Source organism: Papilio machaon, chromosome 16, assembly GCF_912999745.1.
Source record: "Papilio machaon chromosome 16, ilPapMach1.1, whole genome shotgun sequence".
Classification (NCBI taxonomy): Eukaryota; Metazoa; Arthropoda; class Insecta; order Lepidoptera; family Papilionidae; genus Papilio; species Papilio machaon.
The window spans coordinates 4,878,985-4,894,094 of record NC_060001.1 but is presented as its reverse complement, the minus strand read 5'-3'; the positions used below and the strand labels follow the sequence as shown (position 1 = coordinate 4,894,094).

Sequence of the window (15,110 nt, the reverse complement as noted above, 5' to 3'; positions counted from 1 at the left end):
AACGCATGATATTTAACGTATGTTGCGATTAAATTGTTCGCATACTGTTAACATCGGAATGTTTGCATCTATCCAACTAATTTCCAACTCAGTTAATACGCATTACATCTATTTTATCAAAGTAATAATTAGATAGAGCAATGCTATTGTATTTTGTATTGCATAAATCATGAACGTTCCAAAAACCATTTCATTTCAATTAAGTACCCAAATTAAATAAACAGAGATACGTCAAATTCCATACAATGCGGCAGTTAGCCTGTTCCATTTTTACGTAAAGTGATATCGTATGCAATTCGCAGTTAGCTAATGTTATATTGATGACGTGAGAAAAAGTAATATAGCGAGTATAAAGCGAGAGAAAAGTAATTTAGCGAAACAAGTTTGTCTATGTTGATAATCTGTTTAGGTTTAAAGATCTTTATTTCTCATAAAAAACACAATGTTTCACTTACAATGAGAAAAATTAAAAAAGAAGTAGATATAACATACAGGCTTGCGGGTTAATACGTAATATCGATACAGAATACAGGATTAATATAAAACAAAATAAACCTTAACACAACTATAGAAGAGAACCTAAATTGACAGGAATTACAAAGTTATATATGTAGATAATATTGAGAACAGATTATTACAGTTCAGCGATGATATATGATTTAAGTTTATTTTTGAAAACATAAATACTGTTACAATTTTTTATCTCGTCCGGCAGTTTGTTAAACATTTGAACGCCTTCGAACAAAATAGTTCCATAATTAGTTCGCGGAGTAATAGATTTTAATTTGTGTTTGTTACGTAAGTTATGTTTGTTATCCCTTTTTTCGAGTTTAATGTTAGACTTAATGTTTTTATTTGTTATGTTCATTATGAGAGTACAAGTCTTAAATTTAAACATTTGAGTGACATTAAGTAATTTTGTTTTGTTATAAAGTTCATTAGTTGGAGTTCGGTAATCAAAATGATATAATACCTTTATAATTTTGTTCTGTGTTCTTTGTAATGAAAGTAAATTAGTCGATGCTGCTGATCCCCAGATTTCTATTAAGTACTCAATATGCGATTTTACTAGAGAATTATATATAACTGGCTTAACTCTTTTAGGAATACAGTGAGCTGCTTTGTAAAGAGCTCCTAGGACTGCTTTTAATTTTGACTTAATCGTTTCTATATGCGGCTTCCATGTTAGTTTGTCATCTATCTACTGAATTTAAATACATTTCGTGAACACAATGTAAAGATACAGTTACAGTTTCAAGTAGTAAATATGACAAATACAAAAAAAACATGACCGGTTACGGAGCAAGGTATATTATATTTGAAATGTCAAGTACATTGCATAGAGAGGTGAGTGTTGTGTGTATAGAGGATAGGGGACAGGGGAGGGGGAGGAGCGAGGCCATTCTCGAGAGTGTGCACTCCGGCCACGTGCAATTGAACGCCATCCGACGTGGAAATAGATATGCGACAAATGTACAGAGAAACGTATATGCATATATCTCTAGAGAAAAGAGACGCCTTGTGAAATAGACACATATCAATGCACAAAGAGACTAGACCTCTCATTGATGAAATATACTTTAGTTGAAGCAACAGTACATATACATGTATAATTTAATCCTTCTAGAATACATATGAGGGCAAAGAATATACTCTCTATATTTGCAAACATATATACATATCAGTAAAATCCTTTGATACCTTTCATCGACTACTACTGACAACATCTTTCCTTAAAAAGATAAATCTTTCTTTTTCAATCGTAAAAACCGTATCTTTCCTGAAAATATAACAGATACCTACGTTTTACTTTATCATTTTATACATTCATAACATTATTAAAATATTTGCCATCGACAGAAATCCCAACAGACAAGGAATAGAAGTTAAAAAATAAATTATGTGACAGAGTCAAAGTTCATTAGGCATTTGAAAATGAAATACAACTCCAGTGGCCGCTGGGGAGCCGAGTGCAAGCAATATCGTACGAATCGATTTAAGCCACGATACACTGCCGTCTCATTGCTGTGTTCAATGAGAAATAAAAACTAACAATTTCTTTAAAAATGTGTCCACAAAAATAATTTGAATCAACACGTTATTAAAGTCGTGTAACATTTGACATAGGATTTTGAATATTCTCACTACATATAGATACCGAAAATAGTATTTTGAAATATTTATTATAATTTAATCAAATAAGCATTTATATAAAGTAAAACAAAATTTACTTTAGTTTTAATAGAATAAGGTGACAATGAAACAAATGGTCACCGCCAACGCCAACAATTCGCCGACGAATAGCTTAGAATAGAATAAGATAGCGAAGTTTTTTTTAATGTTTTTAAGAAGACACACAGAAAGAGGAATTTAACCATATCTATGCATCCCCCCTTTGATAATTTAATAACCTTAATTGTCAATTTTTTTACGTAGTCTAGTGATCTCTACATTTATATTACAGTACCAGTTTTCTCAGTTTCCATGGATTTCTGACCATCATTATTTATGGATATCTATTAGAATAGACCGTAACAATTTAAAGATGCGGTTACATGACGCCATCAAATGAACACACCTGATACAATCAAAACTTGTGGGGGCGAGGTGCAGACGAGGTGCGTGCAGCCCCAGACGCCGGATGTTGACAATTTACGCAAACTGACTTAATTCTTCGATGTCTCAATTACTCTTTGAGCGTTAAGTGACGTTCGACGGAAGTAACAAAATATTAACGAGGGAATGGGGGAAGAAATAATTGAATTATAATCGCGTATCCGGCACTATAAACATGTTACCCGTTACCCAGTAAACTAGTTATTAGTGTGCAAGTACAATCACATTATTTCCAAGCTCTGTACTTTATGCCTAAATGTAATGACTGACACTCTGACCCTTAAATAAACAGAATCTATCCGACATAAGGAAATAAATAAATTTTATTAGTTACTAGTTTTTGCCCGAGTCCCCGTCCGAGTGGAATAAAAAAACCTAATAGGTAGCCCATATGTTTTTCCAGACTTTGTTCTACATATGTGCCAAATTTCAAAGATCCGTTAAGCCGTTCCGGAGATACGTTCTAACAAACAACCATCCATCTATCTAAACATTCGTATTTATAGTATTAGTAAGAAGTACTTCATAAGTTCAAGTTCGAACAAAATATTTTTACAATGTGTGTACGAAAAAAAAATTATAGCATGAATAGGTAAACCAATATCCGACTGATTTGATAACGATTGTGAAAGACTGATTGTGATTAGTAACATAGCAGCATTAATGTCGTCGACTCATTTTTCTCATGCTTATACTTGGTGGGCAATTTTTTTTTTAGAGTATATTGTATTTTAACGATTTGCCTAAGATGGAAAGTAGAGTTTTTTATAGTGTAGAATATATGATAGTCGGGCAAGTATTCGTTGCACCGACGGGAGTAGGTATAGTCTACTCTTGTGTTTGACTTGCATCCGCCCACCGGACGCCGCGCGATCGCGAACTAATTACACCTCGAGGCGAACACCGCTCAGCGTCCGCTCTTCGCAAACTTCGAAATGAATCATTAAACTCGTATGTGGGGTGTCCTGTGGTATCGGATCTCGCTCGTTGTCAGACCGTTTTCGATTGTTGACATATATTTCATGAAGAGGATTTTAATAACAGATTTTTATCCTACAAACAGTCGCCCGCGACTCCATCCGCGCAGATAAAAAAAACTTAACATCAAGATCCGTTGAGCCGCTTCGGAGATATCGTCAAACAAACGTTCATCCATACTTCCGTTTAACTGTGTTTGCGCATAACATATTACAATTAAATACTTGCTAAGGAATGAATTTTCTAACTTTCTTGAAATACAAAAGAAATTTCAATCAATTTAAAGATTAAAAAAAGTGCTGTTTTGTTCGTGTTTCGTTGAAAAACCCAAAGCAATTTAGATTTATATACTGACACTAACAAAAAGTGCAACATTTTGTAGTTTGCGTCGTGTTCAAAATATAACCAAATATTTATGCTACCTTGCTCCGTTTCGACAAACTAATAACACGCATCAATTAATACTGAATATCATGTGCATGCAACATATTGGATATTCGGTGTTTCAAGTAGTTTGAAATAAAAATGTATTTTAATCCATTGCATATTTATAATTTTTTTTTTAATTTGATTGCAAATAACATTTGACGTGCAAAATAAAAAAAATTTAGACATTTACAATCAAAAAGATTACAAAATTAAAAATATCAACAGAGTTTTACATTCTATTCTATCAAAAAGGTAGAATCTGAGCGCCGGTCTCTATTTGATTCAAAAAATTATTTCAAAATAGTAAAATTTTGTTGGTTAATTTAACATGAAAAAAATATATATATATATTTGAAAGTATATTAAAATATTCACATCGATTCAATATTACACAATAAATGTAACATAAAATAAAAAAGTATACTTATCGAATCAGAATACAGAATCAGTTACGAACAAATTGTATTATTGAAAAACAAACTTGAAACTAGACGCGAACTTTGCTAGGAAATAATAAAAGTATCAGTGGCACTCAGTGCACTTTCAAAGTATCAGCAGACGATAGATGAATCAAACGAGAGTTCACAAAGCTTCGGTAAATTGTTGCACTCCAGACACAAACATTATTACAAACTCAAGTCTCCAACATTAACTTATAACTAGATGCCAGATAGTGTTACGTAACAAACGTTAAAATTTCTTACGTGGGTTACTGAGCGCAAAATCTCCTTTTAAAACCCATTATTATTTCTATTTTATAAAAGATAATGACAGGGATGAGGATATGTTCTATTCAGAGATTTTGGTCTCAGAAGCCCATGGTTAGTAAGTCTTTATGAGGTACACTGTGCTGAGTGATCAAGTTTTGCGGTATTATAATAGTTGTTACATTGATATAAAATAGCATCAGTTCAAAAAGTAAAATATCTATAATTCTGTGAAATCAAACATATGTACAATCGTATATTAGAAATAAATAGCCTTAATTTAAAAAAAGAAAACCCGATTGACTCAGGTTATGACACTCTGGGAAAGACGACGTAACGAATGATACTTCATTGGTCCAAATCAGTTCAGTCAATCAATCGTTAAGGGTCTAGACCGTCACAATGGAATTAAAATGTACATAACACACCAATATCCATAAAACCAAACTTTCAAACGGGCGAAAAACAATATCCTCTTGTCAGTCGGGTTACAAATGTTAAAACCAGTATTAAATAACTTTCATTCTATAAACAATAAAGCAAATCCTTAAAAAGAAAATAACTGAAAACAGCAAGGCGTGGAGTCACTCGAAATTACGTTTCAGAGCTAACAATAAGAAAAAATATAGCTAATTTTCTAGCTTTATATAACGCTTCAGGGAAGACACTGTAAATACAATGCAGGGCTGCCACAAGGCGCACGCCTCCTTTGAAGTAAATTATTGAAGTATAATTAGATCGTACAACACAGCGCTACAAAAATATTATATTCTTTGAAACAATTTAAACATCTTCGTTGTAAATCTCAGCTAATATTGGAAGCTGTCGACAAAATAAACTAAATAATTATTCAATTATTTCAAACTTATTTTTTTATTAATTTTCGTATCTAATAGGGATATAATCGTTTTCGCTGCGTATAACGTTAATATCTCAGTACCATTATGTCATAAGTAGTAGACGAAATTTCTGTCCAATTCCAATATTTTCGATGACTGGGATATCACCCGATTCGTATTTTTATCCGAAGTGTACAGTCAAGTTTATTAGATTTTTTTAATTATATAAGGCTAGTCAATAATGATTTTATTTAATAAAGATTATAGTAGTAAAGAACTATTTATACGAGGTAGAACGGTCGCGCATGTAGCTTTAACGGACAAATGAACTCAGCTCGGGTGACGCGCTGACAACATATCGGCGGTTGGTGAATTATGCCAGCATTATGAAGAACGATACAACCTAAGTCATACATATTTAATCTAGATGATAATGCCGACAGTGACATTACAATCCATAAGATGAGGGTAAAAATTTAGAGTATGTATTATATATTACTAGCTGTCGCCAGCGAATTCGTCCGAGCGGAATTGAAAAAAATCTGAATAAGTAGTCTATGTGTTCTTTCAGACTATGTTCCTGTCCCTTGATCCGTTCCGGAGATACTAATATCCATCCATTCATATAAACAGTCGCATTTATAATATTAGTAAAAGTAAGATTACATTGAACATTTTATTAACACTGCTACATTCAGAGTACAATAATGCGATCAGTCCGAAGAAAAAAGTTACATTTTATATAAAGAACCTAAAGAAATGTAATTTTATTCATCGGGTGAGTTTGACGAAATGGAAAATAATATTTACGGATTGGGAAACATTCAAAGGGCACACTTAGTGTCTACTTAATGAGAGTGACTATTTGTTTTCTATTAACTAAATTTTATGTCGAAATTTTTAACATTAACGATTATTAACGGTATTCCAAAAGCGGAAAACTAAATAATGAAACTGCTCTCTGTGTGGGCATGATGACAGTAAATTGAATGGGCCGGGCGTGGCGGTGTGTTTGCGACTCTCATCAATCACCCCCGTATGGATTCCATTTTAATGCGGCGTCATCGACGTCTCGTGTGCCGGTTGACGTCCCATCTATTGTTTCACTTATACGGAAATCGGTGCTTCTAAGAAAAAATAAAAAACGATAAATAGCCATATCTTTTATGTCAATATCGATGGCCACAAAACAGCAAAGGCTAATAAAAGGGAACGAGTAGGTTGACATTTCTGGAGTCACGTCTTATATAAACTTAACTTGGATTTAACACGTTATTGTATATTTGATTGGTAGTACAAATACTTCAGTCAAATAAAAGCCGTAAAGATGCTGCGTTTGTGATGAGATGGTGAAAATGACAATATATGATTAAAAATAACGTTTTAAGGAAAATTAACGCTTGAAAAAACACTAACAAAAATGAACGTTTGATGAATGAATAAAAATAAATAATAGGGAATGTTAAAAGTGATTTGCAAAACCTACGAGCATGTGAACCCAGGTATTCGTATAAATGTGGAAGCTGGACATGTATCAAGAGCAAATCAAATTACTGTGGAAACTTAAGTTTCGCTTGTCAGTCTTCATGTATTTACTTATTACAAGCTACCCTCACCCACGACTCAGTCGGCGCGCAATTAAAATAAACATATTAAGTAGCGTGTGTGTTCTTCCAGACTATGAACTACATGTACACTAAATTTGTTTGGCCGTTCTTGAGATACCTTCAAACAATCATTCATCCATCCATTCATCCTTCCAAAGATTCACATTTATAATATTAGTAAGATACGTATATATTATTTACATAAGTATATATAAGTTTTAATTCCGTATAGTATGCGCACTATACTGAATCAAAACTGTAAAAATGTTAAATTTGAAGCTTTGAAACGGGACTAAACCATGAAAGGTACAGTAAAATAGCTCCCTATGAATAAAACGAAATAGGATTGCGACTCGCCAAAAATGAATACGTGAATATTGTACCATATTTACTTAAAGCAGTAAACTGAAAAGTGTGGTTATTAAAAGCTTTGACCCTCCATCGCGACGACAGAAGCAGGCGAGGCGAGAGGAGCCTCCACCTCCTCTCTACAAACGAATTTTCGCCTATTGTATTTACGGATACGGCAAATTAAATCCCCATTTGTAAAGGAGGAACACCTGAGGGGGAGAGGGCAGTAATCCACGGACGCTCGCCTCCATTGTCGCTCGGCCTTCGCTTGTCGGGCTTAAGAGCTTCGCCACGATACTACAATCTACAGATATTTTGCAAATTAATAACCAATCACGACAATATGGCGAATGATTCCACCAATAAATCTCTTTCAAAAAAAATAGATATCATAGATTAAGTAGTAAATGTTGTAAATAGTAATCAGTAAATTCAAGATCTAAAAAGATAGGTTGGGAATTAGATACGTTGCTTTCAAAATCGTACGAGGGCGTATCGACATAAAGGTGTAACGCTTTAAATTGGGTCGCTTCACCGCTGGCTAATACCGTTGGCCGAGCAACGTGCGGTGCATAGCACAAACACGGCCGATTCATGCCGCGCGCCGCTGCGCCGGGATTACTAGCCCCGATGGATTATAATTCGTCACGCGCGTCCGAGATACCTTATTATACAGTGCAACCTGAATTCGGCGCATCCAAATAAAACCGTGATGCAGTCAACGGTAAGTTAGAATTTGAAGATTCCTGCGAACCAAAAAAAAGCATACCGTATAACCTGGTCCAAGAATAAAAAGTTTTTTTAAACGGACATCAAAGTCTCTCAAAATCGTACTGGAATATTGCTACGCATGCTACGAAATAAGCAAAACAATCAATTAATGCAGCAGTGATCCGTTCCAGTCTCATCGACGTTTCGTCTGATGTTAATAGCCATTCATTTCTATAGTTAACAAAAAATCATATGATTAAAATTTTAAAATGTAGTATAAACTATAAGTGTAATTTTTAACAGCACAACAATCTGACCGGAATATTGAAAAAAAAAACAATTAGGACAACCGTTTGAATGAATCGTATTTAGTGCGGGGCGCACTTCGTTTGATTGGGCATTGTTTCAACGTTAATACGGCGCGCGCTGTGTGCGATGCGAATCCAATTTTCGGACGCGACTCGAGCGGCGCCTAGCCTCCACTATCTATTAGTATTCAGAGTACGCGGCCTACGTGCTCGTAGAACGTGATGCTACGCGACGCCAAACAAAAACATGACGACCGAAATAGGTCCGACTCCGATGTGCTTTTATATCTCCGATTACGTTTTCATTTGGAAAATTTCCGACCGTGATCCGAAAGTTTGGAGATTTTAAAAATCAAGCCGAGTTCTAAAACTCTGAAAACTTGATTCTTGGGATTTAACCAGTTTTATTTAGTTATTGTTTTAAAAAAATAGAATAAGAGTATATTTATATATCACAGCTTAACATCACTATTATTATTGTAAGCACTAGGAAAACAAAGGTACAGTTTGATTAGAACCTTTTTTTGTGATATTCTTGATATCGGTTCTATCAATCAATTTTAAAAAAAACTCAGAGAAGGTTTTATTTTTAAGAATATGAAGTTTTAATCGGATGGTAGAATTAAATGTCTGTCTGATGAAGACCCAGATGTAGATAATAGAAGTTTTTAAACGTGCCGAACTTCTCGCAGACTGCGGTGAACGGATTGAAAGTAATCTCTCTCCTGTAGACATTTTTCAAAATGAGTGGCGGGAAATCAAGATAGCATCGTTTGTGAGTTGGTTCAATATGAAAATTCGTAATCCTCCAACATAATAGATAATGATAGAAACTTATATCTAAAATTCTGAATCTAAAATTGTGTCAAGCTTTTTATTCTTTTTGGTGGACTCTTTTTTGTTCTTATAGGTTTGTAAAATATTCCCTAAGCAAAAATAAAATATATTGGCTATGAATAGAAAAAGATTGAAATAATTAGTTAATTCGCCAAATGATTTTTTATACTTTAATAATTAATTGTGCTTTGGCTCAATCTACCTCATGCGTAGTTAATCTGGAAATTAATCTTTACTTCAAAATAACAGTATTAAACATTACATAAACAACACAAAACGCTTAGAAAACGTTGAGAGCAATACGCAAAATACAGCGCAAATTTGAATTGGAAAGTTGTCGGAAGCCGTAGAAAGCGTCGCGACTCCAGCGATATTAATCAGACGATATGCAATGCGGGCGGCGGGCACACACGTGCCTAACTTCAAGATTAGAATTTCCGAGCCGGCTCGTAACAATAATTGAGTCAGGCGAACTGCAATTTGTACTGCGAGTTTACTGCTGAACTAGATGACTTCGTCACAAACTACCGCTGCAAATTGATCGCCAACTTACTTACATATACCACAAATGTTTGAAGCCATGTATAAACATCTGTTTACTGTTGATAACATTCTTCAATTTTCTATGTCAAAAATCAACTAAAAATATTGTAATTGTAGGTAACGACAATTAATACCAAACCTAAAACATTATAAATTATGAACAAAGTTACTTAACAGTTATATGAATGGTATGGTAGTTATATGGTATACAGTACTTCAGAAGTCTATCCTAATATTTAATACAAGTTTACATATGAAGTAGTGTAGACAAATAAAAACGCGTCACTTTTGTATTATTTCCTCTCCTTATTTGAACTAAAGAAATCAATTTTAAATGAGCTTTAATTAATCCTAATATGTAAAGATTCGGGCAAATAAGGTGGCAAACGAACGAGCCGCCACCTGAATTCGCCGAAATAGCGAAGCGACCGCCGCCCAAAGAAATCCACAATTGCGTTGCCTACCGTCTTTTTTGGCATATCAAACATATACATATTACCTAGACACTTTACCTACATGAAATTACATGCACTGGTATGTAGATACAGAGAATAACATAGTGCTATAAAATGAATAAAAAAATATGTATTAAAATTACAAAATAACATTTTATACTAATAAAGACTAATTGCAGACACTTCAGAGAAATAACAACGACGCTATAAGCTCCTTGTAAATTCAAAAAGGTTGAGCATCTCAAAGAGAAAAATAAGAGGCATCAAACGCCTTGAATATTATCGCGAAATACACGTGTAACCTCTAATAAACTCCTACGTACTGACGTCATGGAACGCCTTTCATAGAAAATATATACACAATTATCGATGGAAATTATCAGTACCGAAAACGAGTAAACATCTCTCCAATTAAGCACGATTTCGGAAAAATATCTTCATTTCATTTGACCTTCTTCGTACTATTCTTAAAAATTACCTTTTAGACGTAAAGCTTTCAATTAGAGAAAACTGCGGGAAAAATATTTTCATGCCTTTTGAGATTTGCAATGCTATTAATAGAATATTTCCGAATAAATAAATTATGTTTCACGAAATCATTAAAAAACAGTACTTTGCAAACATTATTAAATTACCGAGATTTATTAGCGACCGAGATTCTTACGGTAAACGAAAATAAATACAACCAGTCCGCACTGAACCAGCATGGTTGACTAAGGCCTAGTTAACCCTAATTTTGTGTAAGTTGCGAGCCCCTGAGTAGATATATGAGCTGACAACGAACCGTAATAATTGTTGTCTTAAAACTTTAAACATGTACTGTATTATTCCAAAAATACTATTAGACACTGTTTAGTTAAACACGTGGTTTAACCGCCGCTAATTGACAGTATTGAAATTAACATGTTTCACCAAAAATATGTATCACCACAATGACTTCCGTATAAGTACTTCATTATTTATTGCATTTCGCAAGCCTACGCATAATAATGTTTCAATAACCATGATTTGTCAAAAGTCCGCGCCGGGCGCTAGAGTCACGGTATAAAAGGGTTGAGGTATGTTTAAGCTAAAATATATTTGAAACATTGTCGAAGTGTATTATGGTAAGGCCCGTAGTGTTCTATGTTTTAAGGGAACTTCAATTCAACAATGTACCAGGAAGCTTTCACGTGACTCACGAGAAGGAAAGCACTCGCTCTGGCTATTGAACTGAACGAATTTTATCTGGGTCGAAAGTATTTGTTGAACATGAGCGCAAGAAGGAGTGCTTGGCGGAGTGGGCGCCGACGGCGTCTGGTCGGCGCAACAGGCTCCCCTCCCCCAATTACCCATACCACTATCCCCCAACGAGCAACAGGCGCCGCACCCGACTTACTTGTTGAATCGACCGACCTACTAACGTTTCAATGAAGACGCTCGACGCGCCAAATTATCGCTATAGAAATAAGGATCGCCACAAATAAGTCTGACGAATAACATTTGATACGTTAGTAGCTTCCAAAGTGGGAACGAACGAACGGTATTATATACAATTCGCCAAAACAAAGTAGAACTATATTAAGATTCTTTTTTTATCTCAAAATTTAAAAGCTTATATAATAAAAAACGTTTTACAACAAATTTAATCAGGTGTCCTTTTCTTTTCATCTCGTTACTTTTACTCAGTAAAAGCATTAATATTAAATAAACTACAACTGAAATAAGGCTTTGATACATAAGGAGAAAATGTAATATTCATTTTGAAATTTCTTTGAAGGTGAACTACTTATTTTTGACGTTGAGTATATTTAATATCCACATACAATCACTTTATTATTATATTACTTTGCTTTATAATATTTGCAAGGAAATTACAAAGAAAAGAAACACATCATTGAATCAGTTACACTCCCACTGATACAAATATTTGGACACAGTGTAAAGAAACTACACATTGTATTGCTTGTAACATAACTTCCCATATAAAGTAATCGAATTTTGTTCCAATATTGTTGCTGCTTATTGCTTACTTTGTACGAAATTACCATAAAAAACGGGACTTTGTCATCACAGAGGTAAAATCAATAGACTTATTCGTTATCCTTTATTGGAATAACATAGGATCGTACAACATTTACTATTTTACTTTCTTATAATGTTTAGTTTAACTAACCTTTGAAAATGCCTCCGAATGCAAAAGAAATTCTAAAGCGCCTTGAAAACAAAAATTTTTGACCAATTTTAAATGTTTCCCCAATCTTTAAATAATATGCTTTGATTGATGCTTTTGTCTTTAATAAATTTAATTTGTAGTGGTTGATGAAAAATATTCGTTCAAACAAAATTGGACCAAAAATTAACCGTTTACTTACGAATATGTTATGTAATTATTAGAAGGGGGCATTACATAATAAAAACGTACGAGGATGTTCAATAGAACCTAAATAAATCTGATAAGCAGTACCAATTTCAAATACCCAAAGAGATCTGCAAAGTTATAACGTATCGCATTACACGATCGTTGCGTCTGCAAAAGCCATAAGAGCACTTCAAGGCGAGAAGCTTCGCCGTCACTTCGTCGTGTTTGAGTGTTGCGCATTTAGACTTAGCTCAAAGACGTTCGGATACGTCGGTAGCAGACACGTTTGTTAATAGTGGAAGAGTATTACACTGTATCTTGTTCAGTCAGTAATGTTACGAGTGTACCATTATAAGCAACGTCATCGTAGATATTTCCAGTCAATTATAACGTGGATGCATTCAAGAGTACGGGGAATAGTCATATATTAACCTAGCGCATACCATCTTTCACCCTCATTACCACTTAACGCCAGGTAGGATCATAGTCAAACGCTGGTTAATTTTTAAAAAGATGCATACTTTTATTCATTAAAAATTACCAATGTACTTTAAAGCAACCGGCAAACCGGTAAACTAAAGTGATATAGTCAAAGGTTACGCGTTTGTATACTATTTGATAGTATATAGCTTAGTGTAAAATCTTTGTCTCGATTCGAAACAATTGATGAATATTTTAATAAAAGAAATTTGCCAAAAAAATATGCTCCTTTACCTAGTTTTGGTAATATGTTTTTACTTGATACACTTCTATTTTATTTCTGTGTTTACTAACGACACATCTTTTTCACCGCTACTGTGGCGCAAACTCAAGAATATCCAGTATCGAAACACACTTTAAATGTGCATTTCCATACGTTTATCAAAACAATAACAAGATATAATATTGAGCACTTTGTGAAACTTAACTGTTATCAAGATAATTGAAGCTTGATGAGCTTAACAGATTAGCTAGGATTTAACTATTGACTTACCGACTAATGCCAATATGACGGTTAACAGGGGCGCTGCCGGGAAGGAGACCGCCACATTGAACTCCAGCATTTGCAGCAGATCCACTGGAACAAATGTACCCAATCAATAAACTAATAGCCTTAAGTATAAAAGTATGGACAGTCATAATCGTAAAACGTATCCCACCGCACGCTTTTAAGCCTAGTACTATATAGTAAAAAAATTAGTTCCTTAAATTAAAGTTTTTTAATACCACAAATAATATAATATATAATAGTATAATCTAATATATAAAATTCTCGTGTCACAGTTTTCGTTCCCGTACTCCTCCGAAACGGCTTGACCGATTCTCATGAAATTTTGTAAGCATATTCAATAGGTCTGAGAATCGGCCAACATCTATTTTTCATAAACCCCCCCCCCCCCCATTTTTTAACTGCGCGCGGACGGAGTCGCGGGCGACAGCTAGTATAATATATAATAATACAATATAATAGTTCAACAGCCGAGCCAACAAATTAACATGAAACAAAAAGATACCAAAAATAAAGGTACAAAGGTATTTTTATTAATTCAAACAAGATACATAAAGCAATTGTTTCAATTACTTCAAACAAATGTTAGTGAAGTCTTTGTGAGTTACTAATTCTAAGAACAAGCTCATCATTTTAAAATGATGGTCTTGTAAATCTATAAAAAGGATGATATTTACTAAAGCAGATAACGAACGAATCAAGGTTACATATGACGTCATATAAATGAAGCAAAGCGACTATCAAGTTACACAAGCAGACATATATACGATGTTACAAAACCATAAGCCGTTCTTCGCGGCCCCCTAGAGTCGTGCGCGCGAGTTCTCCGAGCTTTAACGCGATCTTACTGCTGTTATATGAATTTTTCATGCGGCACAAGGAGTAATGGTGTCGCACGAGACGTCGGATCATTCTTTACGATCCGACAACAGATACTTTTAACATATAGTTTATCCGTAAAATATTACGCTATACGTACTTTGGATAATGTATCTTACAATAATTAATCTGCCTGTTTCACTGTTTTATTTATTCTCTTTGAATATAACTAAGAAATTAGTGTGCATTAATTTAATCTAAACGTATTTCAGTCACACGCTGATGCTGTTTGCAACTGAATGAAAAAAGGGTCTATAAAAATGAGTTAAATCGGATCGTGAAAGTCGTCGGAGGCTTTCTATAGGCGAATGTTCGGAAGCAGCGTATTCGTAATAAGATAAAGGTTTTATCGTCTTATCGTTAGCACAGTTCACGTGCGCGGTGTGCCGGCCAGCAGGCTTTTCGGGCGTGTGTTTACTTATGCCGGGATTATCCCTGGCATTTTAGTTTCGTATCCACTCTATTTTAGACCACTCTTTCTATCAAGTTTTTGATTCCGCCCAAATAGATATATAGCTGTC

At 34.3% G+C, this 15,110-nt stretch overlaps 1 protein-coding gene across 1 annotated transcript in view; it reads right to left on the bottom strand.

Moving 5' to 3' along the window:
* LOC106711189 (membralin) overlaps positions 1-15,110 on the bottom strand; it is an 84,711-nt gene that overhangs the window by 46,667 nt on the left and 22,934 nt on the right. The window contains exon 7 of the mRNA XM_045681585.1: positions 13,696-13,779. Within this exon, the coding sequence (XP_045537541.1) occupies positions 13,696-13,779 (84 nt within the window). The remainder of the gene's footprint in view (positions 1-13,695; positions 13,780-15,110) is intronic.